The sequence below is a fragment of the Bradysia coprophila genome, chromosome II (assembly GCF_014529535.1).
Source record: "Bradysia coprophila strain Holo2 chromosome II, BU_Bcop_v1, whole genome shotgun sequence".
NCBI lineage: Eukaryota > Metazoa > Arthropoda > Insecta > Diptera > Sciaridae > Bradysia > Bradysia coprophila.
In genome coordinates this window covers 9482894-9507564 of record NC_050735.1, presented here as the reverse complement: position 1 = coordinate 9507564, position 24671 = coordinate 9482894, and the positions used below count along the sequence as shown (strand labels likewise).

At 34.1% G+C, this 24671-nt stretch overlaps 1 protein-coding gene across 3 annotated transcripts in view; it reads right to left on the bottom strand.

Annotated features, from left to right (window-relative positions):
- Window positions 1–6077: 6077 nt before the first annotated feature.
- Window positions 6078–24671, bottom strand: part of LOC119071374 (tyrosine-protein kinase receptor TYRO3-like) — a 77423-nt gene continuing 58829 nt past the window's right edge. For all 3 annotated transcript variants that reach the window (XM_037176238.1, XM_037176247.1, XM_037176256.1), the window contains 3 exons: window positions 21910–22037; window positions 15222–15390; window positions 6078–6316 (listed from right to left, as the gene is read on the bottom strand). In XM_037176238.1, the coding sequence (XP_037032133.1) occupies window positions 6147–6316; window positions 15222–15390; window positions 21910–22037 (467 nt within the window). In that variant the 3' untranslated portion in view covers window positions 6078–6146. The remainder of the gene's footprint in view (window positions 6317–15221; window positions 15391–21909; window positions 22038–24671) is intronic.

The window sequence follows — 24671 nt, the reverse complement described above, 5'->3', positions numbered from 1 at the left end:
TGTTTATCGCACAATTATGTGGCTTTAAGGTGTCATTAACACACCGGGGAATGAGATCCCAATCTGACTATCAGTAGAGTCATTTGGTAGATAGCGATTTTCGCTCTTAACCAGAAGTTGGCGTTAGACTGGAAAATTGTAAGTAACGTCTTCATTTCAAATTGAAAACTAATCTGGATCATGAAGAGACGATCTTTTCAAAATCTCCATATTTTAACCTCCATGGGGAAAAGTAAAAGGTGAACACTTTAGATTAAATATGTTATAGTTCAAACTCTCACCGTGGATCGATCTGTTCTTCACCTAACATTAAAGTGCTGTTGTAAATAAGAAAAAACTGTAGTAGAACAGTGGTCAAAACTTTACCCGTTCATCGCACTGAATTTAATAATTTCTTTTGTTTTCCCTGTTCTTTTTGTTTTAAAAAAGATTTTCTTTTCACAAATGAAATTTTCTCAAACAAATGGTAAGTGCCAGAAAAATATGGCCAACCGCCAGAGAGTGCCAAGCTATGGATCCATTTATATAAAAATTCGATCCACTGAGTAATGCTGACAATATAACCGAATTGAAGGGATTTTGTTTCAATAATGCATTATAAGGGAAATGTAACATTTTTTCTACGGAATTTAAAATTGGATTTCTTTACATGGGATATGGTTGAATAAACTCTGACGAGCTTATATCTTATAAACAATGGTTTGAGGCTACTGCTTTGATCAATCTTTGCGGATCTTTGATGAAGAGACCAGTACAGTATTTGTTACCACACAAAGTAAATTTAATCAAATCATTTTTCATTCATTTATTCTTGCAGCATATCTTTGATGCAAAACGAGATTGAAAGATTGCGGTATACCACGAAATACTAACGTTGGCTTTTGACATAACACTGCAATTTATGTAACAACATTTTTAGATATGATATTGAGAGATTCTTTAAGCAAACTAAATTTTTACAGGGAAGTCAGGAAATATGTTTCAGTTTCAGCTGCAACTTCGAGAATTGTGAAGAATTGATCTGGTTTTTTCTGTTTCTTCGGGTGACTTGTGAAAACACTCTCAAACTGCAATTTCCAACTTTTTTTACCGGTTTTAAGATAGTGACATTGACAATTTTTGTGCTTTTTTTACATGAAATTCTTTATTCAACAAAACAAACCTAAAGGAGGTAGGTTTTGTATCAAGGTTTTTCGTTGTAACACAAATTTTTGTGTCACCACAAAATTAATATGAGAAAATTTTCAGTGCATTTTGGTCAAAAATTAATATGAGAAAATTTTCAGTGCATTTTAGTCAAAAATTAATATGAGAAAATTTTCAGTGCATTTTGGTCAAAAATAATATGAGAAAATTTTCAGTGCATTTTGGTCAAAAATTAATATGAGAAAATTTTCAGTGCACTTTGGTCAAAAATTAATATGAGAAAATTTTCAGTGCATTTTGGTCCAAAATTAATATGAGAAAATTTTCAGTGCATTTTGGTCCAAAATTAATTAGAGAAAATTTTCAGGGTATTTTGGTCCAAGATCAAAACGAGAAAATTTTCATTGCAATTTGGTCCAAAATAAAAATTAGAAAATTTTCATTGCAATTTGGTGCAAAATCTAAATTACAAAATTTTCATTGCAATTTGGTGCAAAATCAAAATTAGAAAATTTTCATTGCAATTTGGTCCAAATTCAAAATTCAACAAAAATTCCTAAGGAAAAAAATGTACAGGTGGGCCCCCATGTCGCGAGAGTGTTAGCACTTACTTAGCCGCAATATCTTCTTCTGGTTCTCTCCAGGATCCAGGTGGTCCATTGATTGATTCCGCAGCCGAATTATTTTCACTTACACATTTTGTTAGTCAAAAAATAAAAATTAAAAGAAAAATGTCTGAACACAAACACAAAATCTAGAAACGGAAAAAACACATGACACGCTAAACGAAAAACCGCGATAATTTTCCAATAACTGGCTCGATCCATTCTGAATTTATTTAACAGTGTTCGATATGATAGCATATAATGTAAAATCAAACGCTACGGAAGTTAAAAATGAAAAAAAATTGATCGCGTAATGAACGCACAGCCAAAAGCGGTACTATCAGAATGCTCACGTTCCTCACGTTCTACAAAAAGCTGTTTCGAAATGTGAAACTAACGGTATGTATGAGACTGTCAACACTGACAACTAATTAATTTCGAAAAAAAAAATCGAAGTTCACAACCCTTTGTATTCGAATACTTTGAGCGGAGCTTCTAAACCGAGCACAAAACTCTTCGAGTGCCAAATCAGCACATGCAATTGTGTACTAGAGTTAATACGGAAGTAGAAACTAAGCGCCACATGATCTATATTCCATAGTCCGGTAACAGACGTAACAAAGCTAGTGATAACAGTATTTGTTTCATTACAATTAATTTGTCCACACACAGATTGTCTCACGTATAGGTGTGCTGCTAATAATGATGAAGAATCATTGTATAACTATAAACCAATGCACTTGACCCAAAAGTGATCATAGTCGACAGGTGCCAAATAGAGTATCACTACTGTTTTGTATGAAATTGTTTTTCATCGATTTTTGGTCACTTTAAATTCAATTAGTCTCACTAGTACTTGGACTTGACCATCGTAATTTATAAGAAACACAATTTTCAGTATTGCTTTTGTTATTTTATTGGAAATTGTTTTTCTTCCGAAATACGGCAGTGGGTGGAAGGAGTGGTACAAAAATGTCGTCGAATGGCCTTGGACAGTTACGTTCCATTCGAATCAAAGATACAAAGAGTGTTGATGCCTTATCTCATCTCAACAGAGGTTCAGTGCATCAAAGTTACGACCTATCGTAAGTCAAAAGCTTAGCACGGTAGAACAGTTGTTTTCTATAGGAGAAAATAAAGATTACAATCGGTTGTTGAGAGTAAAGGAACTTTGAATGAGTACCACAGCAATCATAAACCGATTACCACATATCGAAAATGACAAGGTCATGTTAATGATTGGTCATATATTCACTGATCCAGAATCGTACTCCGAAAAGAGGCGAGTCAGTTGTAAGATCGTTTCAAATAATAGAACGAAAAATTAATTTATTAAGTTTGAAACCTTCTAGACACAGCAAACATATCGCTCAATTGATTAAAATCTTCGTTTGATAAACGTGACGACGCCGATTGTATTTAATACATAAAATCTTTTACTTCAATTGTTAAACATAAACTTAATATGAATTTGTTTAATTTCATTGTGAAATATAGAGATGCGGTACTGACTACATGCATATAACGTATAGTTGTGGGAGACCTATCTGTTTTACATCAATTAGAACTAGATTTTGTTTATCCAAAGCAGGAAATGAATTGAAATCGCTGAACTGAATTTCAAATTAATTTTTTGTTCAAAAATCAAATCCAGTTTGCACAATTCATCAGGCAAGTAAAGTCAGTATTATGCCGGGTTACGGAAATGAATGGAAATTTTGGCTGTATATTTGGTTCACAGTTTCTGTTGCAATCAAATGCGATAAACTTATGGAGGAACAGGTAAGATACAATTTTGATCTGTTCCGTGAATTGGAAGTTAATCTTTCAGGGAGCGAGGCTTAGATTGGAAAGAGCTGCATGTAAATGTTCGCCCACTTTTTGCCAAGTAGAATGCTACGTTAAATTTATATCACGTGAACGGGCAGACTATAATACTTTCATTAAACTGCTCAAGCCGTTAAATAATATAGGTTTTCATATAGAAACCTTTTATAAGGGTAGCAACAACCAATATCGTCCAATGTTGGTAAATTATAAGGACGAATATTGTGCAGCTTATGCGAATGATTCGCCAGTTCTTGGAGTAATTCTGAAAGTGTTTGGTGATCACGTAAACTTCAAGAAACCATGTCCTTGGCCTCCTGGAGACTATTACGTAAAAGACTTTAATTTTGGAATAAAAGATTTTCCAGGTTTTATACCAGAGGGACGTTACGTACTGAATATAAGCTTATCAACACCTACTCACTCCAAAATTACTTTTATATATTTTGAAACATATTTTGAAGTTAAAAACTATGGCATAACGGATATGAGAATTGGATGATCAATAAATTGGTAAAGTTGCTCGAATATGTAAGACATGCCGGACACAAATACATTTACTGTTTTATTTTTTTCGTGTATTTTTTCCCTTCATTTTTTTCTTATTAATTTGAGTTTTCATTGAATGTAGAAAAAATTGTTCAAAGAGCTGATATACTGATAGAGGTGTTCGGTACCCGAACATAAAATTCCAGATCAACACATCGCGTGATTTTTGACATTAGGCGAGATAAATCGGTAACGGTAGTGCGATTCGTCTGTTTTGGTTATCCACATTTTTGAAATTTTGAAGAAAAAAAATCGGTTGTCAGACGTGTACACAAATGCACAGCTGGTTGAATCGATTCATAAAAAAATCTGGTATGGTTGTGTGTGTAGAGCTGTCACACGGCTTACCGGTCAAGACATTGTTGGCAGCTGCCGGTATTCTACTCCTACTGCGCTTTAGTGGGTCTTAGCACTGCTATAGGTACTAAGGCGCAATATTCAAAAATCCTTCAGAGTATATATTAACTATATAATAAGGCGTGGTTCGGAATTCACGTAAGGCATGTGGTCCCTAGTGTTAGGTCATTACAATACCATGTAAAAGTACCTTCACTGGCTATAACAGCAAATGGTAGCCGACAAACCAAATACTATGGTGCCATCTTGTTTCATTCGAATGAAACGCTTTTGATTATTCTTAATAACATTATTGTTATGCCTAGTCGGAATTTTCAGTCACACTCGAAAGACAAGTAACGGGTATCTTTATTTTTAGGTTTTAGCTACTTTATGCAAACATTTTTTTTTTTAGAAAAAATGAAATTTGGCGCTGCTAAACTTAACAACTGTCAGTTAAGAGCAATGTGCCCTTTGCAAATTTATAGCCTTAAGGTCCGTCATAGGGAAATGACAGGACAGTTTCCCGAAAACTGTAGTATCGTGTGACGATGCTTGTATGTCAACGCTGCAATAGCGGCAACACTGTAAACCATGAAGTCATTGAATAAATCATTCTCTTACATACAGTCACTGAGACCGAACAGACGTGGCTTGACCTCCTACAAAAACGTATGGAAAATTTTATAACACAAATTCACCGAAAAAATTCGAAAAAAACTCACCTCTTTTGCTTTCCATAGTATTCGGGCATAGTCTCTTTAGGCATCTTTGACCACTAAACACTTTTTACACCATGGGCAAATGCCCGTGGCGCCCGAAGTGGAGCAGAAAAAAATGGCGCTCGAGGTCCTTAAAAAAAATTTAGCTTTACTAAATTGGCGCCTATTTTTCCAATTGACCGATGGCGCCCAAAAGCTAAAAGCGGCACTGAATTCGAGGCTTGCGTCTATAATCGAATTAAACACTATGATTTCCAATTTTAAAACAATTTATTTTTATATTCATTGAATATTTAGTTTTATACATTTTCCCATCATAAAAACAATTTTTATATTGACCTTATTTTACGATCTAATTTTATTTTCTTCTCTTTGTGTTAATTAATTTAAAATATTACTTCTCTGTCTCTCTCTCTTTTTTTCTAAATTATTCAAATAGACAGATAGGTTTCTAATTTTTCATCTTCCAATTTTAAAATAAATATAATTTCTTTTTATACCTAACTATAGGTGTAATATATGTGCACAATATTTTGGTTTTGTTTTTGTTTTTTTGTTTTTTGTTTTTCTAAATGAATATGTTCTCTTCACACGGATCGTCTTTTTCTTCTTTTTTTTGTTTCTTCTTTAATTTCATTTAGTGGAAGATACACATTATATATATATATATACGGAACAATGCAACATGACCATTTATATAAATTTATTGAATAGAAAATGTGAAATAAATTTGAATTCAATTCTATTCTATGACATAGCTAAATTTATACACATTTTCTATTATTATGTGGGGGGGGGAGGAGGGCTAGCAGTTACATTTATATAAATCCATTTCGTTGATAACATCTAATATGCTCCTTGTTATTTTTTGTTCTGTAAATTCTTTATTTCCTTTTTTTTTCTTCATCTATTACATTTTCATGACATATACACATTCACGTGCGATGCATTCTCAATTTTATCACCGTATAATAACATTAGTCTTCTTACAAATTTTCACATTGATCTTCGACAGTTGAATATGCTGTCGAAATAGGTTGCAGATGCTGATAATAATGCAAAGTATTAGAGTGTGCGCAGATTGGTCAGATATTGTTGATGTCCCAGTTTGCATTGCCTCGGGCCGTTCACCTATGAGAGCGGAATAAAAGAATAATAAAAATAAATAAAAATTCGAATATTTTCGATTAATAAAAACCAAATAATATTTTTCATATTCGATGTTTATGAAAATGTTCGCATGTTGGGCGCTTTAAATTAAAATTGTGGCAACCGCGGTTACACATAGCCCCGTAAAAGGGACTTTTCGACAATAACAATTTTCAATATTATTATTAAATACCAAAAGTAAACAAACACTTGGAAAAATATTAACTGCAAAATTGTGCATCCATATCAATGTTGTTCAATGTAAATGATATATTTCAGTTGGTACATACGACAACATAATATTGCCATACTGGAAAATCCAATATATGTGAATGGGGTGAGGATAGAAACCAATTTTACAATTTCATGCAAATATTTTAGTATAAATAATGCGTTAGAATTGAGATTTAAATGCGATTTTTCAGTCGTAAAATAATGGCATGAACGTACTTTAGGATCCGATTTGGAACTTGAGGGGTCTCTTTTACTTTTAATTATATTTCTGATGCTTATGTGTCTACACTACGCATTTTTAGACGGTAACGAATGGTTTCTGCCACTCCAGAGTATACTTCCAGAGAAATGACAACAGGTTACATTGCCTGATATTTCTCTGCAGTTTACAAGTGAACATAATTATGTAAATAATTCAATTAAATCCAATTTATTTTCTTACGTACAAACAACAAGGATTTCTCATTATACAAATGTTGGTATATTACAGAAAATTTTAAGTACTACAACGAATAAAAGAGTGAAAAACAAACAGTGAAAGAGTGAAAAAAAACAATAATTAGAAAAAGAACTTCTTTATTGGTTGCTGCACTTCTCAAGCTTCCACTTCCAGTCGTTCAATAATATATTATTGCTACTGGGTTTTATATCGAATGTTGAGTCGTAATGTATCGATACATGAAACGGAGGCTTTCCGAGATTGCCTCTCATGTATCGATATCCTATTTTATCATAAGAGCGAAAGCAAGACAACAACAGTTGCACTTGTCAATAATTACCGATCTATCCTTCTAGATAAATAAACGTGACGTCACAACATGACGCGAATATGATAAATTCAACTGTGACATAGAGGTCGCCATTAGAGAAAAGGGTCACGACATGACCTATAATGTGAAACTCAAAAGCAATACGATGCTTTTTTGCATAAGCTTTATGCACATTTTAAAAATCCTTGGATAATCGGAATAACGTCGCGCATATCGCAAAACGATACGAGAGTGATATGAAGTCAATCAAATTTCTGTCTAAGTTAGATGTCAGTTGGTTATGAGTGTTTGTTTATACGGATACGGATTTGTGTGTACTACATGCGCGCGGTAGTGGTATAACTGTATAAACATGCATGGACAGTTTTTGTATGAGTGAATCAGCTGATGCAAATTTTTGATAAAATTTGATTGTCCTTTCCTGTATTTGAATATTGTTAAAGACTTGAATTCTGTCGACCATAAGGGGCGCCATCTGTTTATACAAGGACACAACAAGGCTGTAAATTCGAATACATTTGTTTACTGAAATAGAAGTTTTTGAAAACCGTACAGACTACTGATATGAGATAGCACGCATTATAGTCGCGTGAATTCTATTTGTGGGTGGAAAAAAGGAAAAAAAAAAGTTGCTGAGCTGTTTTCGTCCGAGGTAAGTTGAATATTTTAGGTTTTGATTAAAGGACATCAGTTATCTTTTTAAAAAGAAACGGTTTAGTCTCTCAGTCTTAACCTGTCACATACGGTTATGGTCATATGGTTCTTAATAGTCAAGTGTAAGTTGTCCAAAAAAGCCGTTTCGCTCATATTGAATGTAAAAAGCGATTTTATGGTTGATTATCGTAGATGGATCGACCAGTAACTCAAATCGCGATGTTGCCTAGCTGGGATCGGCCTGGTTTGGTCTAGGGGGCCGACGTTGCCTAACACTTCTTTTGGCTCTATGAAATTTTGATTTTTGAAAATTTATTTAAAAATATAAAATGAAATATTTTTGACATGGTTCCATGGGCGAAATTATTCCGAATGGTGTCAATTTTATGTTAATAATAAAAAACATTAATTACTTTAAAAAAAGCATTTACCGGATTTTCCAGATTTGCACATTTTTTTGTATTGATGGGCGCCATCTTGAATTATAGCGCCACCTGCATTCTTTTTCAAGCACCTATATTTTTCTCGTATGCAGAAAGGTTCAAGGAACACAAGATTTTTTTCCCACTCAATTCGGATCAAAATTCAATTTTATAGAGCCGAAAGAAGTCTTAGCTGACGGCGGCTCCCTGGCCCAAACCAGGTCAATCCCAGCTTGGTAACATTGCGATTCGAGCTCGTGGCCGACCCACATACGATAATCAACCATAAAATCGCTTTTTACATTCAATATGAGCGAAGGGACAACTCGCACCAGACTATAATATTGTAAAATGGATGTTAAAAACATTGAAGTACAAGATTTGGTTGTCGAAGGAATATAAGTTTAGACACTGGTTTCGAAATGTGTGAATTCCGTAGCAAGAATGTATTCGAAGTGTTGCTTCGGATAAAGTGGAATCAATTGGAATTGATTTTTAGGACCATTCTCTTACTCAATCAATTTTGATTCGTATAGCAAACTTGCCGAGATACCATGGCTGCGTCCGTCGTAATGAAAACTTGTTTATAATATTTACGTTCATAAAGAAACCATTGTGATGTTGTAGAAATTTAAAACGTCTTGATTTTTCTGTAGTTTGTAGCAATAGAATATAGTCTTTTGTAATGTTCTACGCACATTCGCTGCTGCGATGGGTGAATAAAGTCAAAGGTAAATATTTGGTTCCGATTGATATTCGAACGAGGACAAAAAACGAGAAGCAAATATCAGTATTATAAGTGTTTCCCAGAAATTTCATTTGCTTGTTACGAAGATGTCAGATTCATACGTTATTGTTCGCAGTGAACTTTCAATTTTGCCTTTGAAAGTCAAATATACCCTAACTTCCTTCTATCAAGTCTATTCATACCCATATTAATTGCTTTTCTAATATAACCTTTGTCAGAGAATCATAAAGCGAGGGGGTAACGTCTGTGGTATTTGTGGGACAGGTCAACGGAATTTTTGGAATTTAGTGAAAATATTGGAATTTTGAGTGGAAATTTGTGGAAATATTGGAATTTTAAGTGGAAGTTGAATTGAATATTTAAGATTGTTGAGTTGACTACTTACTGACCTTGATTCCACTTCAATTTATTTTCTTAGTGTTTGCGTTTTTGTTTTGATGCCAGGGAATTTTTGGAACGAAATTGGAATTTTTGGAATTGAATGGAATTTTTGGAATCAAGTAGATTTTTATGGATTTTTTGAATTTGAAGAGTGGAATTGGAATTGTTGGGACAGATTTATTCCCAATGGCTACCCCCTCATCATAAAATCAGATGCAGAACTTTCGAGGTTGCCATCAGAATTTTATCTAATTACTCGCAAACGTGTCTTGGTAATACTAACTATTGGCACAACAAAATGAAAGCATAAAGACAAAGAACCCATCATAATATACTATGAAAGACTAAATTTTTTCCTATTTTTATTATGCTTATTCCAAGACGTCACGTAGAGCAGAGTTAATATTAAGAGAAAATGATGTTATTCTGTAGGTTCTATTCTTTATATTAAATACAATTTGTTTGCAGACGGGTTAACGTAATAGCATGTGTCTTATCATTATTTTTACACCTGAGACAAACACATGACCTTTTAATAGCGAATTCCCTGTTACGCATTGAAAAGAATTGGACAAGCAACATAAGATATGGTTGTATATATCTCTCATAGCATTAACGATGCATCAACCTTTGTATCCATTTTTTTACGTAAATATTTTCAATGAAAAGAGTTTTTCCTTTTCTATGGAAAATTCCATAAATAATTCGTTTTTATTAACTCCAGTTTACCTTATCGGGAGACTCATGTTGTGTTGTATGTTTAATAATGATGATGTACGATATTACTCATAACATTTCACTACAATAATATGGTCCATGCATGCATATAATATGCGAAACTTTTCACGACGAGAAGCAAAAAATTTTATTTTGACAAAACGGCATCATATAGACAACGAAAACACGGTGGGACTGAAAAAAGTTTTAATGAACTAGACGACTTCCACTTTTGTTTTATGATAATTTAGTAAGGGCACACGAGTTCTCTTCAAATCAACAAGTTTTCGTTTTCCACAGCTATCTATTGCGAATAGAGGAACGTCGATGAAACTCTATCATCAAGAGTTCTTGCTGTGAATGAAGCTTGACAAGTCTGGTGTCGTTGTGACGCTTACATTTTAGGTCAAAATACAGCTGACATACCGTTTTGAATTGTTTGGCTTCCCACAATTTCCAGACAAGAAAATCGTTTTCCCCATCTGCCGATTTATTTAACTGTTCCTCGACTGTCCACAATTTTCAAACCAGAAAACAGTTTCGTTTCTCTGTTCGCCGATTGATTCTGTACGAAACCCAGAATTTCACAATATTCTTCTCTTCTTTCCTTTTTCTCCTGACTACTCGGCCCATAACCTGTTGGAAGTCCTTGGAATTGACGATATTAAGAACAAAAGAAGTGAGACTCAGCCGAAAGTAATTTGGCACTTTATTGTAAAGGAGCTCGAAACAGAATGAACGAGTTCAGATTGATGAAACTAACTAAATTGAATGCATGATTTCCAACAAGTTCACCGAGGCTAACCGAAAAAGTGACCTTTCTAAAAAATGTGAAATAAACGACAGTTTACCAGTAACAGTTATTGTACCAGTAAAAGCTTTATATCTTTTTAAAAGGGTGCATTAACTTCAACTGGAATCACAGTTAAGAGGCTTACTCTGTCATTTTGTCATGGAGCTATCACCCTTGGAAGATGGTGAAATGTTGATTTTGTACTGTTATCAATCGGCGACTATGTGACCGAGAGCAATAATTTTTACACTGTAGATCTTACCTCGCCACCAACTCCAATTTCAAGCACGAGTCCAACGAGACAGTTCAGGATATTCCTATTCTAACGTATAAGCGGTTCTGGCTAAAACTTGCTGATTTGATACACGGTAGAGTAAAATAAACCAGGCAGGAGCGGCTCATTTTTGTAACGACAAATAAGGGACCTAACACACCGTATGAAAATGAACTCGAATGAACACTGAAAAAAATTTAAATAATTTTATTCGCAAAAATAAGGCTTCAGATAATTCAGTTCCCTAGTCAAAACTAGTGCTCCTGGCTGGTTTATATTACTTCGCCGTGTTTCAAGAGTTCTCGTGTCCCCTAACTAACGTATCATAAACACAAAAATGAAAGTCTGCGAGTTCATTTAAACTTTTTCCAGCAACACCATGATAACGTATCATATCCATTCTGTGTAACGACAACGACGATGATGAAAAAAAAAATCGTACTAACAATATTTATGCACCATACTGTGCTAAGTGGATTTTTCTTCGAATTTTTTGTCGCTTTTTATTGACTTTTCCCATTGATTTCCATTCGGAAATGTTTTCATGAACTTTCTGTTCAACGGCAAAGCATATCATTCAAATCGGGTATGGTGCATCCAATATTTTATGTTTTTCGATATAATATGTGTGTGCGATGTGTTTTGCTATGTATCGAAATAGATCTCTGACAAATTTAAGGGTGCTCAATCGGGAATGTAAATGACGAGAGAAATGTTACCAGTTTCGGTTTGGGTAGATTGAATTTGTAGCTGTTGTTATACATGTTACATGCAGACGGGTTATGAATGTGGAAGCGGTTTTATGAGTGCGATGATAGATTATTTTTCGTTCACAATACATATATTCAGATGATTGTACCAGCAGAAGGTCTTGTCTTCATATGACACAGAAAAAAATGCGTGGAAGAAGCATGGTAAAAAGCTACAAGTAAAAACCATCAGTTGAAACAGTAAAATAATCCTAATCCGAGATAATCCTGCGATAAATTGAATAGTAATCTCACTTGGTAGTAAAACAAAATTACCAATGGATGTTCATCTAAAATGAATCAAAACAACTCGAATTGTTCATCGGAGCACAACATTCAGAGCTGCAAACAAATTACTCTCCTCATTTTTTCCAAGAAAAACCCCAGACTGCTTAAATCTCCAGTATAGCCTCACCATTACCTTTACTTTGATCCAGAAAAGAAAAACCATTAAATTAAATCTTCCTTCGCTAATAACACAAAAAAAAATTCATTCCTTTCAACAATTAATGATCCTTGTTGTCTTTTCTGCCTTTCCGTTTTTAGACAAAAAAAAAATGAAAACATTTGCATAATGCAGACAAAATGTACACACAAAAAAGACATTACGATTTCCTTTCCACGAAAAAGCAGACTTTCTTCGCCTCAGAACCCATCCCCATCCCCATGCCATTCGACGAAGAAGAAGAAAAAAAACCGTTAAAAAGACGAGAATTTTTGTTATTTGATAAAAACATTCTCGTCCTGGCAGCCTCGCCCAACCCAAAAAAAGAACCGAATGAAACTTGCTGTTAATATTTCGTTATCATATTTTATACGAACACTCATTTCTCCGGCTAAAATAATGTAGGTGAGGGCATTGAATGCGAACAGGAGAGTTGTATATCTTTGACCTTTATTTTGGCGTGAGATTACTTGTTTCGAGTACATAAAAGGAATTAAAAATTTCTTAAGTATTTCTTTCTTTCGCCGACTGCTTGAATTCGTTATTTCCGAGCGGGTAGCTGTTACGTACGTACTATGCCTAAACGAGTAGCCCTGCCATTCCTTTTTGTGTTTCTTGAATGAAAGAGGGGTGAATATTAGACTCGTCGATAATATTGCTATAAGATGGGGAATAATATAAAATTGATAAGATGGAATTAAGAAAATAAACAGAGGGTAGCATGATCGGCCCCACAAAATAAATTTTATATCGAAGAAATTTACAAAGATATTGGAAAATGTATTAACACAGACGCGTATACATACGTATACGAAACATATATATCTTGTCCATAACTTTTAAGAACTTTCCATTTTCATAAAACGAAACCGATTCAAATGGAAAGATATTGTTTATCGAAAATGTTGTTTGTTGTCTTGCAGAAAATGAAAACGATACGAAAATTATTCTTATGACCATCCGAAATATGGTTGGTGTTTTATCGGAAACGGTTGGGTACATCATAAATCATTTGAGAGCACATTTTGTATACGTTACGTATACATCTGCATGGCTTAGAATAAAATAAAATAAAAAAGTTTTTTTTCCTATACCAGAAATAACGTCGTTCGATTATTATTTTTGTTGCCGAGTTTGCGAGGGAAAATTATTACGGGTTTTCGGAATGAAAATAAATTTCCATTTTGTTATGGAAGAAGTGGGTATCGAGGATTCGAAAATTTAATTTTAGAAAATTGAAAAATTTATTGCTCTGGATTCAAGAGACCTAACGCCTTATCACGATTCTGATTCAAATAGCATTCACATTTCATCGTATGACACTGGTCTTAATCAAGTGAATAGGCAAAGTTCGAAAAATAAGAATCGGATCCTGGATGGGAAATATTCATAACGAACATGATCACTACACCACGATGACAAAATGATGATCGAACGAAAGAGTGGAAGATTTTAGAATATTTTAGTAAACGGAAATAGACCCAAGCGATCACATGCCTATTAATCCCTTATAAGACAACAGAGTAACGAGATGAAGGTGTTAGAACCAAATGATGGATCCAATTGAAAATGGTTTTTTGTCTGTCGGGGGAAGAAAATAGAAAATTCCAACAAAAGTAGAGTTTTGCGGACAGAGCGGAGCGAGGTAAATACAAAGTTTTTCTTATTCCTCATGTGTGACTAACCCTTTTTCTCCACGAAACATTGTTACACAACTTCTCAAAACAAAATCAAAGGTGACAGGTCGGTGGAAATAATGTCTATTTTCTCCCCCTGTCGAAACCAGAGGTGAGAAAATATACATTTTCTAACCCGAAATGTCATCAGACAAAATGTCATTTTCTCATAATAATGTCGTACCTGACAAGACTTTATAATGAAAATTTAATTTTTTCGACATTTAGGACCCGATAGTTATTTATCTACCAAGGTAGGTATGAAGGTATTTTTTCGCACTAGATGTCGAATGTCGACCCGAGGCGAAGCCGAGGTCGACAAGACGTCTTGTGCGAAAAGATACCTTCATAGTCGCTGCTTTGTGTTCAAAAACCTTTTGGTGTCGGGGGTTCGATTTCTGGTCAATGCAAGATTTTTATTTATAAAAATTTAGCCTTCGTTGAAGGTAATAGGTTCTTTAGCGTGCGAAAAAAAGTTAATATCGCACTGTGTCCACAAATACAGTGAAATAAATACCTTCAAAACGATATTAAATGGATGCATGGAAAGGTGATGATTATGGACCGGAATTGCGAAAACAGTAATATTCGACACCAATTTGGATTTTCTACTATGCGTTATTAGAGATTCCGGCCCTTCGAAAAGAGGGTACAAAACGAGTGTTTCTTGTATCGGATAATATTAGTAGATTACTGTAACAGGGAAGTTATTTGATATCTCGTATCCAGATGAGTAACAGAATCCGAGGGCTTCATCCCGAGGTACTTTTACTCATCGTGATACGAAATATCAAATTATCTCCCGTGTGCAGTATGCTATTTTACTTGACGAGCGAGGTAAAGGGTTTTCCGTAGGGAGGCAATGGCCCTATTACCTCTCTAGTAAAGTCAAACAATTTGAATCCGAAATGTCCGACCTGCAAAGTAGTGCGTCCACAAGTACGATAGTAACAGAAAATTATCAGAAAAATGTATGAAACTTCTTACTACGTTCATGATCATAAGTTTATTAAAACCAACTCACCGTTCAAGACATGAACACGTATCGATGTTACATCAGCGTTGGATGGATCGCAAGAGTATTTTCCGGAATCACCTAAGTCAGCATCTTCGATCAGCAAAGAAGATGCGGCAATATCGCCCTTGTGTGTATGTATACGAATACCGCCTCTCGGTGAATCGCTGCTAATTACCTGCAAAGAATTCAATTTATTTCATCGATATTATTTAATGGAAATTGAAACTGAAAATTAAATTAGTGAGGGGACACTTGTCATCAAAATGTAGATCGATTATTACTCAGGGAAGTGTTTACAGAACTTTTATGAATTTAAAGAGTTTTTCTAATGCAGCTAAATCCAACCAAATTTGGTATTGCCACCACCATCTGTATTGAAACAAACTGTGTCACAAATTTGGATGGAATTTCCGAATAATAAGCCCTGCTATGAGTTAAAAATATCTAAATGTGTCTGATACAATTGAATTCGAATTATTCGTGCAGTAATATCCATAATTATTGGTTTATCAAACGCTTAGCAACCTAATTTTCAAATCAATTACATCCAAACAAAACTCGTTTTTTTTTTAGAAAATGTGAATGGTCGAATCAGCGTCGGTCATGATTATAATGCATAAATTTTCGGTGTGAATAATTTTAATGCATTTCATGATTTCACAACAAAATATAATTCCGTGATGAGTTCATTCATTTCCAGTGATTTATTTTATTTCAATATTGTTCGAAATTGGAAAACGGCGAACGTAATGGAAAGTAAAATTGATTTCCCAAATTCAGAATTAGTCAATTAAAAAAAAAACTCAAATTGTTTTTGTTCACTTGATTGCTTAATTAATTTATTCGGCTGGGGTTTTAGAGTTGCAAATATTCGTATAGACGACAACCGATGCTGTGGAACCGTTGTGACTATTACACAAAAAAAAAATTGATTTTTTATTAGATAAATTTAATGAGTGGTAAATTGTGAGGAAAATTTTGTTTTGGGAAATAAACCAAGCCATACTCAGTTCTGATTACTTATAAGCAGATTCTATTCCTTAGGAACTACGATTCCTCGATGGTTTCTCACTCAGGATCTTACTGCGGTTATCAGAAATAAGGATTCTAATGAAGGATTTTGAGGATTTTTTAATGATTTTCGGGTGATTTTCTTTGCTGGATTTTTGGATTTGCTGAACAAATGATTTTTAGTTTTCAAAAATTTTCAAAAGATTTTTTAAGTATCTTTTAAGATCGACAACGAATTTTCGACATTTGTCAGCCCCTGACCAGTAAGTAATCTTTTATAAACCTTTTATAACACATTCAAAATAATTGCGGCTTGTCAACTTTCGGCACCCTGGACTTTACTTAAATATTCGTGGAATACCTCCAAATAAATTTCTAAAAATCTAGAATTCAGTTTTGGATTTTTAGAAGTTTATTTGAAGGCATTCCTCGACTACTTAAGTAAAGTCCAGTGTGCCGAAAGTTGGCAAGCCGCAATTAATTTCAATGTAATAAACGGCAATCGTATCGCCATGTAATAATTAAATCTGTTATTTTCTTTGTTTTAAGTGCTAAGTTTGATACCAAATCTTGTACTTCGTTAGTTTTACCATTTTTTTTACTTTTTGATCGAGCTCATTGAATGTTTTTGTCGTTGTTTGTAAAAAGAGACTGTCTGCTTTCTGAATTTATGCGCGCCCGATTTAAAATATCTTCGCTTCATTTGAAACACTTGGTCCAATTGTTTTAGTTTTATTTTAAAAAAAAAATCCCATAAATTTTAATTTAGATAAAACTGAATCCTTTCCTTTCAATTAATCAATGAGTTATACCAAACGGTCCAACGAAATGAAGAAAACTATTTAAAATTTATCGTCCACTCCTGCATCATAATGTAGATAAATCCATCCATATATAACTCATCTGTACATGGTATTGTTACACCAAGCTGCTCCTCTTTTTTTTCGACAACGGAAATAAAATAGAAAAAAGTCTCTTTTATAGCCGACCCATTATTTAACTCTCGCGGCATATCTCTTTAACATGCAACATAAATTCAAATCCCTTTTTTCGTGTAAGAGAATAGGAAATTGTGACCCACATTACTTATGACCAGAATTGAAAATTTGAAAGCGACACTTTTTTTCGGTTCATTGTTTGAAATTTGATAGCTTTTCGGTCTTTTTGTCTGACAAGATTATGGTTTTAGAAAAAAAGATTCGATCAAAGCGATATGTGCAATGAAAGCTTAATATTATGTCGATTAAATCGATTTGAATTCTGTAAGAGTGAATTCGCGAAAACTCAGTAGTCGAGAAAGTGAGCAAAACAGAGAGTAGATTGTTTGTTGTGCCTGTTTTCCAGCATATCTCTGGATATTTTCGCTCAAAAATGTGATAAAATGATATGTCAAAGTAGACGAAACAAAATGTTTTCGGGTTTGTACAAGCTATTGGCCAGAAAGCAAGCAAAAAATCGTGTTTTGCCTGTCTTCCCTCACCTCCCTATGACCCTATGGAATCGAATTCGAGATTGTAGACTCCGAATGAGTTTAAATGAATGGTCAAATACGATTTTTTTCGGACGCATTTTCCAGTGGAATATTATATGGACCCTAGAAGCCAAAACAACTTTCAAAAAAATTCTTCAAAGCTTGTGTGGCTAGTTATAGGTGATCAAAACCCGAAAATATGCGCTTTTCTTACAGCAATTTCTCCAGTTACACGAACTGTACAGGGTCGTGTGGGGTGTCATTAGAAACGTAATTGTATTAACTTTCGTGACAAATAGGGTCGTATTGGAATTAAAATCATCCACACTGAGATATGTGCAGTCGAAGGTTTCAACAGAAAAAGACTGAAAACTTAAACTTTTCTTACAGAAATTTCTCAAGGTACACGAAACGTACATGGTCGTGTGGGGTGTCATTAGAAAGGTAATTTTATGTTGTTTCAGGGCAAATAGAGTCTTACGGAAGTGTGGTGGCATCTACGATGGAATATGAGCACTTAAAAATTTCAACTTCTCATATTTCATCATACTTGAAAAACCGCATAAGACCCTATTCGCCCGAAAGATTCCAGTGAAAAATGCGCCCGATTTCGGTAGGCTGTTTTTCAATAGAATCCACCTTGGTCAGTGTAGAATGACGAGTCACTTTAGATATAACTCATTCGGGTGGCGAATTCCGACGGTTTGAAGGTTTCGCGAATTCACTCTTAACTCCTGCAATATTTTGTAATTATTTTTGGTGGAGAATTTAAGTAATTTCTGTGAATCTTAATTACCAAATAAACTCCAAATATCCCTTAGTATTCAAGTACACTGTAATACAGTGACTGTACCCTGATCTACCCTAATCCACAGCATCATAATCCTGTTCAATATTACCGAGTATTTCAATCCGGAATAAAATAGGAAAATACTAATTGGCGAACTCAAATACATAATGGGAAAAAAAACCTTCGCCTCTACATCCCAAACCAAGTATCCCACTTACAAAACATCTTGACGAGGTGAAATACAATATTGTAACACCCCAGCTACGGATAGGAAGTACAGTATACATGAAATGCCATAAAATATAAAGCTGAATTTTTTGTTCGAGATTCTTTTGTAATTTATGTACTCGCATGTATAAGTGCATAAATCTTTCACAGACAACAACATTAAGCACAAGCAAAGTGGTTTTAAGAGTATATTTGATACAGATTCCAAGTGTAAATAATTTTTTTTTTCGTTACACAAGAAATTGTTGTGTTTAACACAGAGAAATGAAAGCCTCAAAGGCTGGGCTTGTTCTATAATACGTGCATGGGAGAGGTGTGTACGCTTTATGTCTATACGTTTACCCATTAGATCCTCAGATATATATATATTATACATTTTACGTCTCTTCAGGCCATATTCTATTTACATGCGTACAATATTCATCATTTTGTTTTCGTATAATCTTGTTTAATGTTTGTGTTCACAAGATTTTGCCACTTATTTTTCTTTCATTGTATAATGGCCATAATATACATATCCGAATCGTATACACGGTCTACATTTATATATATATGCTACTCAATAATGGTTTCACCTAACCTTTGCCTTACCTTGTCGTATTGGGACTCAAAAATGGTGTGTAATGAAGGTTAAGGTTGTATTAAATTGTGGTAGGACGGAAAGACTACGCACGACCGAACTAAATTGCTATATTATTTATGCAGCCATTATGGATGTGCTTGGATACTTTATGTGTCTTTCAACCGTCAGACACATATTATTTTGTTGGGAAATGAACGAGAGGGTAGGAGGGAAACAATGGAGGATCTGAAAAGTTTGGGTTTGAGCCTTACAAATTACGCAATTACTGAACTTTTAATTGGGTCGTGTATTTTTTCCAAGAATGAAAATAAAAGAAAAGAAAATTGAAGGGAAAAGTTTTTTTTTTTTGCTTGTCCTACTACACAGCAAACTTTTGAAACAATCAATGAGAAATTAAATATAAAAAAAGAGAAAAGATTGTGTTTTTATTTGAAAGCTTATCTCCATTAGAAAGTTCAAAGATAAATCAGACTTTCAATTATGAGAGATGAGATGGTATAGAGGCGATGGGATATTTCGGATTCGCATTTCCGGATTTTTTTTTTGTGAAGTGAGGCGTGAATATTGGTTACAGCATGGGTTGTGAAAATGTTGATCCACGGAATGCTGCAGCTATGGTCCGATGTTAGGCTGACCAGACGTGGATATGAGGTAAGCGGAGGATTATTTAAAATTACAATACAGGCTTTACTTTGGGAATCGTTCCTTATATCCTAAAGAATTTCCTATCGGGAGTTTCGTGTATGTTATTGCAAGAATATGTTCTACAACGGTTCTTCATTGCATGGCATTATTGTGCTTTGAATCCACTTACTCTTACAGTTGAAGTGTGACGCAAGTTTCTTAATCCACTTACAAAAGAACTGATATCGATTGGATTGATATTAATGACAACCATCTTATTGTGTACCGAGTGTCAGGAAACAACTGTTTCAAGTAACTCCTTCATTTGTGTCATATTTATCGAGAATATCTACCAAGCAATCCTATGCTTTCAGGTCTCCCTCTAGATGAATATTGATTCGAAGTCTCATAACAATAAATGAGCTACACTTGAAGATAAGTCCTATTTTCTATGAAATTTTTCTAAAATTTCGATTTATCAAAATAGTTGGGTACCTTGTGTCAATCCGCTCGCTCTACGTTTTTCGAACTTTTCACTTATCACACATGACTGGGAATGAAAAGTTTGGGAACAAATTTTCTTCTTCGAAAATCGACTTTTTCAGTACATTTTTGGCGAACGAAGAGCCATTTTATCCGACACAAGAGCCTGGACTAAAATATTTTTTTGAATTTTTGGATTGATTTTCTACAAAATAGAAGTCATAAATCTCGAAAGGTAGTAACTCTTAAGACCAGGTGAATTTGTTTACAAATTTGGCGATAGTAAACACCTTCACCTGGCCTTAAGGAAACTATTGTTGAGCTTATGAAATAACCACGCAAGAAATGACACCACCGATTCCGTTAAGTAAAATAACTTCAGCAAGGAATATCTCCACTCTTTTCCATTTTCAAAATTACTACAATTCTATTTGCCGTAGGTCACTTGACCACTGTTTCGATCTAAAAGACAATTAAAAAAAAGCCTTTCATCAGACCATGACGACAGTATCACTGATACAGTGCTCAATAGCGGATTGTGTAAGTCGAGACTTCACATTGAATTATTGAGTTGCCAGTTGTGGGTTCGAAACTCAACCGCAACACAAATAATTTGATTGGTGTCCACAATAATGACATCTGATTGAATTGGTTTTTAGGTTGCGAGGATTTGGATTTGGATTTGGATTTGGTACCGATAACGTCTCTTTGTGTTATTTGTAATTGTTCGTTGGTAAGGTCATTCAGTCAGTTAGGCGAAAAGCCCGTTGACGGTGTGTGTTGTCTTCAAAGAACACTATAGCATTTTGAACACGAACAAGTCTAGCGAATCATAATTAAAATGAAATTCTATCGGGTTGTTTCTATTAAAATAATAATTTAAACAGCAAAGAAAAATGTCATACCTATCCGTATTTGACCACTAAACTGACAATAACTCATTCACACAAATGAAATTTCGAAGGAAATAATTGATAAATCACTCTTCCCATCCAACCCACCCAGTTTCGTTTTTTTTTTTTAATTATCTAATTATGAGCTCAATTAAAGAAAATCGATACATAATGACTTGAACTGTAACCATTCGATATCATCAAACTATTTAATCCTTTCAATTTTTCATAAATTATTCAATGAAGACGGTCTGTTTCTGAACGAGATTAGTTACAAAAAAGAACCCACTGCGAATAGTTTTACGTTGATCCAGCAAAAATTTATGTCGAATACAACGACACCGACCAAGCGAATCGATGTCACCGTTCCAGAAATAACTAATTAAACGAATTATATAAGGTAACTAATGGAGAGTTGACCTTCCCAGAAATGAATGTTGAGTTGACTGTGTAAATTTGTATGAAGCAAAAATCAACAGGCAACTCATGATACAGCGGTTATCTTCAAAAATCGCAGAAAAATTTAAGTTCAAAGTGGAGATTTGTCAAATTAGGACAACTCTCCATTAGTTGCCTTACATTATACTACAACAACAAAAAAATGCACAAACCTTGTCCTGATGATACCAAAACATTGAAACTGGTGGCTCGGGACTGAACCGTATTGCACACGTTAGGTTTATCGTACTTCCTTTGTCCACATACAGATCGGGTCCATTTAAAATAGTTGCGGTGGGAACTGGAAAAAGTTTTATTTTTTCGGAATTATAAATTTTTGTTTTGCTTTGTTGTTTTTCTCTCTTTTTTGTTGTTTTTATTTTCGTTGCATAATTCAGTTGCATTTATTTTCATTTCGTGGATGACCTAAATTTACAAATACGGGAAAAAAATAACAATCGCAAAGTGGAAAAGTTTTATGATTAAAGATAATGGAGTTCATAATATTTAGTATGGTGTTATATAGATATGCAGGTTTTCGTTACCCGAAATTTTCGTTTTCATGTATTAACACCATACACACAGCAACACTCGAAACGGTTTATGCCATTTTTACAGGTGGGGAAATTTTTTTTATTAAAAACATGAAATCAGATTACAGTTTTTAAGCTTACACCATTCATAGGTATTGTTAATGCGTGTCATGATATGTTTAACCGAGTACAATTATTTTATGAACTGAAAGCCTACATAAAAACTGTTAAAATGGTCAGGATTAAATCACCACTGAAACAAAAACTCTCTCGCATTAATGGAAATATAATAAAATTATTCATTCCCGATATAAATTACCGACATTGGTAAAATGCATTTGTTTTAATCTGAACGCTCATACTGACTACTGCGGCTGTTATATACTTATCTAGGTATTAATGATGATTAAACATTAAAATCCACCGATATCGAAACATTAATCAACATGTAAAAGCCCAACAATTTTAATGAAAAATAGATTTTTAACTATAAAACCGCAGTGAAATTTTGGCGGTTCCACTGGATTAGATTAACGGATCGGACATCTAGACTTTCAGTCGACTTGTATTGACCACTTCTGATCTTAACATTGATGGTGTAGCAGCAAACGGATAAAAACAGAATGCTTGATTCCTTAAAGACCACATTTCAGCTGCTATCGACAATTTAGTTTAGACTATTCTCAATTGACAACTGGCTCCCACGTGTCCAGCTAGAATCTAGATCATACTGACTTAAAACATTTCTAAGGCTTGCAATAGGTTACGTTTACCTGAACTGATCTGAAAATTTGTGTGAACTATTCAGGTCACCTAACGGATGATTGAATCCTTCCCCATGGAACGTTTATAATTTTTTTTTTTCAGAATCGTGGACTCAGAAAACCGTTCCACTATATCTGACCTGTTCCTTCGAAGCAACTTTTTTTTCTATCGAGGTCAGTTCAGGTCAAATCAGGTCAATTCAGGCTTGTTTTCTAAAATTACCTGACTTAACATGACATTTCAGGTAATACTAAATTTTGAACACGGTTGACCTATTCCGACCTTTATCTCATGACCTATATCTTTTCTGTAGCGCTAACATTACAGTTACATGTATTACAAACACTACGACGAAATAAAAGATAATCAAAACAATCCCTCGGCATGTTACATTTGGATCGGCAATCTTATACTTTATCTTCCGTTAAAACGATACGTTCTGCGAGTAAAACAACAAACAATTATTACGTCCTAGGGCCAAAAAAATATTATTTCATTTATCTGATCTTTTTTCTTTATTTAAATGAATAAAGGAAATATTTACTTATGTAACATGTAACATACATAGTTACGTGCCAAGCACAAAAAATAAGTCAATTTCATGCCCTAAGTAACTACAATAATATCGTGAAATTGAATACAGAACAGAGGAAAAGCTTTAATGCGAATACACGAGCTTTGTTTTTTTTTATCTTCTTCTCTTTCTACTTCTGTGTTTCCTGCATGAAAACAAGATGGAAACGAGGTAAAAGAAAACGAAGGAAAAAAATCGTTTTGTCAATGGCAAAAGAAGTGCTCGATAGCATCTTAACGTCTAAAAATTCACACCTCAGCGCCCTTGAATATCATTCATATCATAATAAATATGTAAAGTGTGTTTGAGAATATCCCTTTTCATGTGATTGATATACATTCGTCGTTATTTATCCTTTTTCTTCTTCTGAATGGTTTTTTTTCCGCTCTGCTTTTGAATAATATCCAATGTCTCATTGAAGCATCGATTTTCAGTCATAATTTTTTTTAACCTAAAATATTCTGTGAAATTTAAAGCGATGAAAAACCTAAGAACATTTTCAACGCGATACGACTTGATTCTAAGATTTTGTTCTTCGGGTTTCTCTATTCTTTCATATGATATTCCTGTCGAAGATCTTACAGAACTCACAGAAAGTAGTTTTAAATACGTATTTTGATATGCATATAATGTAACAACTAAATGATCGGTGCCCCGAGTGTAATTCATCATTAGAGAACACAAATCTTTTTTTTTGGATTTTTATTAAATTTACTTAATTTTCCGACATTTTTCCGAATTTTTCGACATTTTACCGACATTTTCCAGAATTTTTCAACCATTTTCCCAACTTTCCGACGTTTTTACAAGTTCTTTCAAAATTAAAAAAAAAAAAATAAGTTAAGGGCACATTCCGCCAATAACGGTCTTTTGCGTTACAATTTTTAAGACTGAAAAGCTTCAGGCATCAGACTGATCTTTCCTCTATTGCCTCACAGTGCTAAAAACTTAATCTGAGGTAACTGGTCATACAAAATTATTGTAATTGGCGGAGGTCTGCGTTTTCAAACCCATGTTCTACGGCGATCTCCGCTATCAAAATTTTTTCTCCGCCAATAACGGA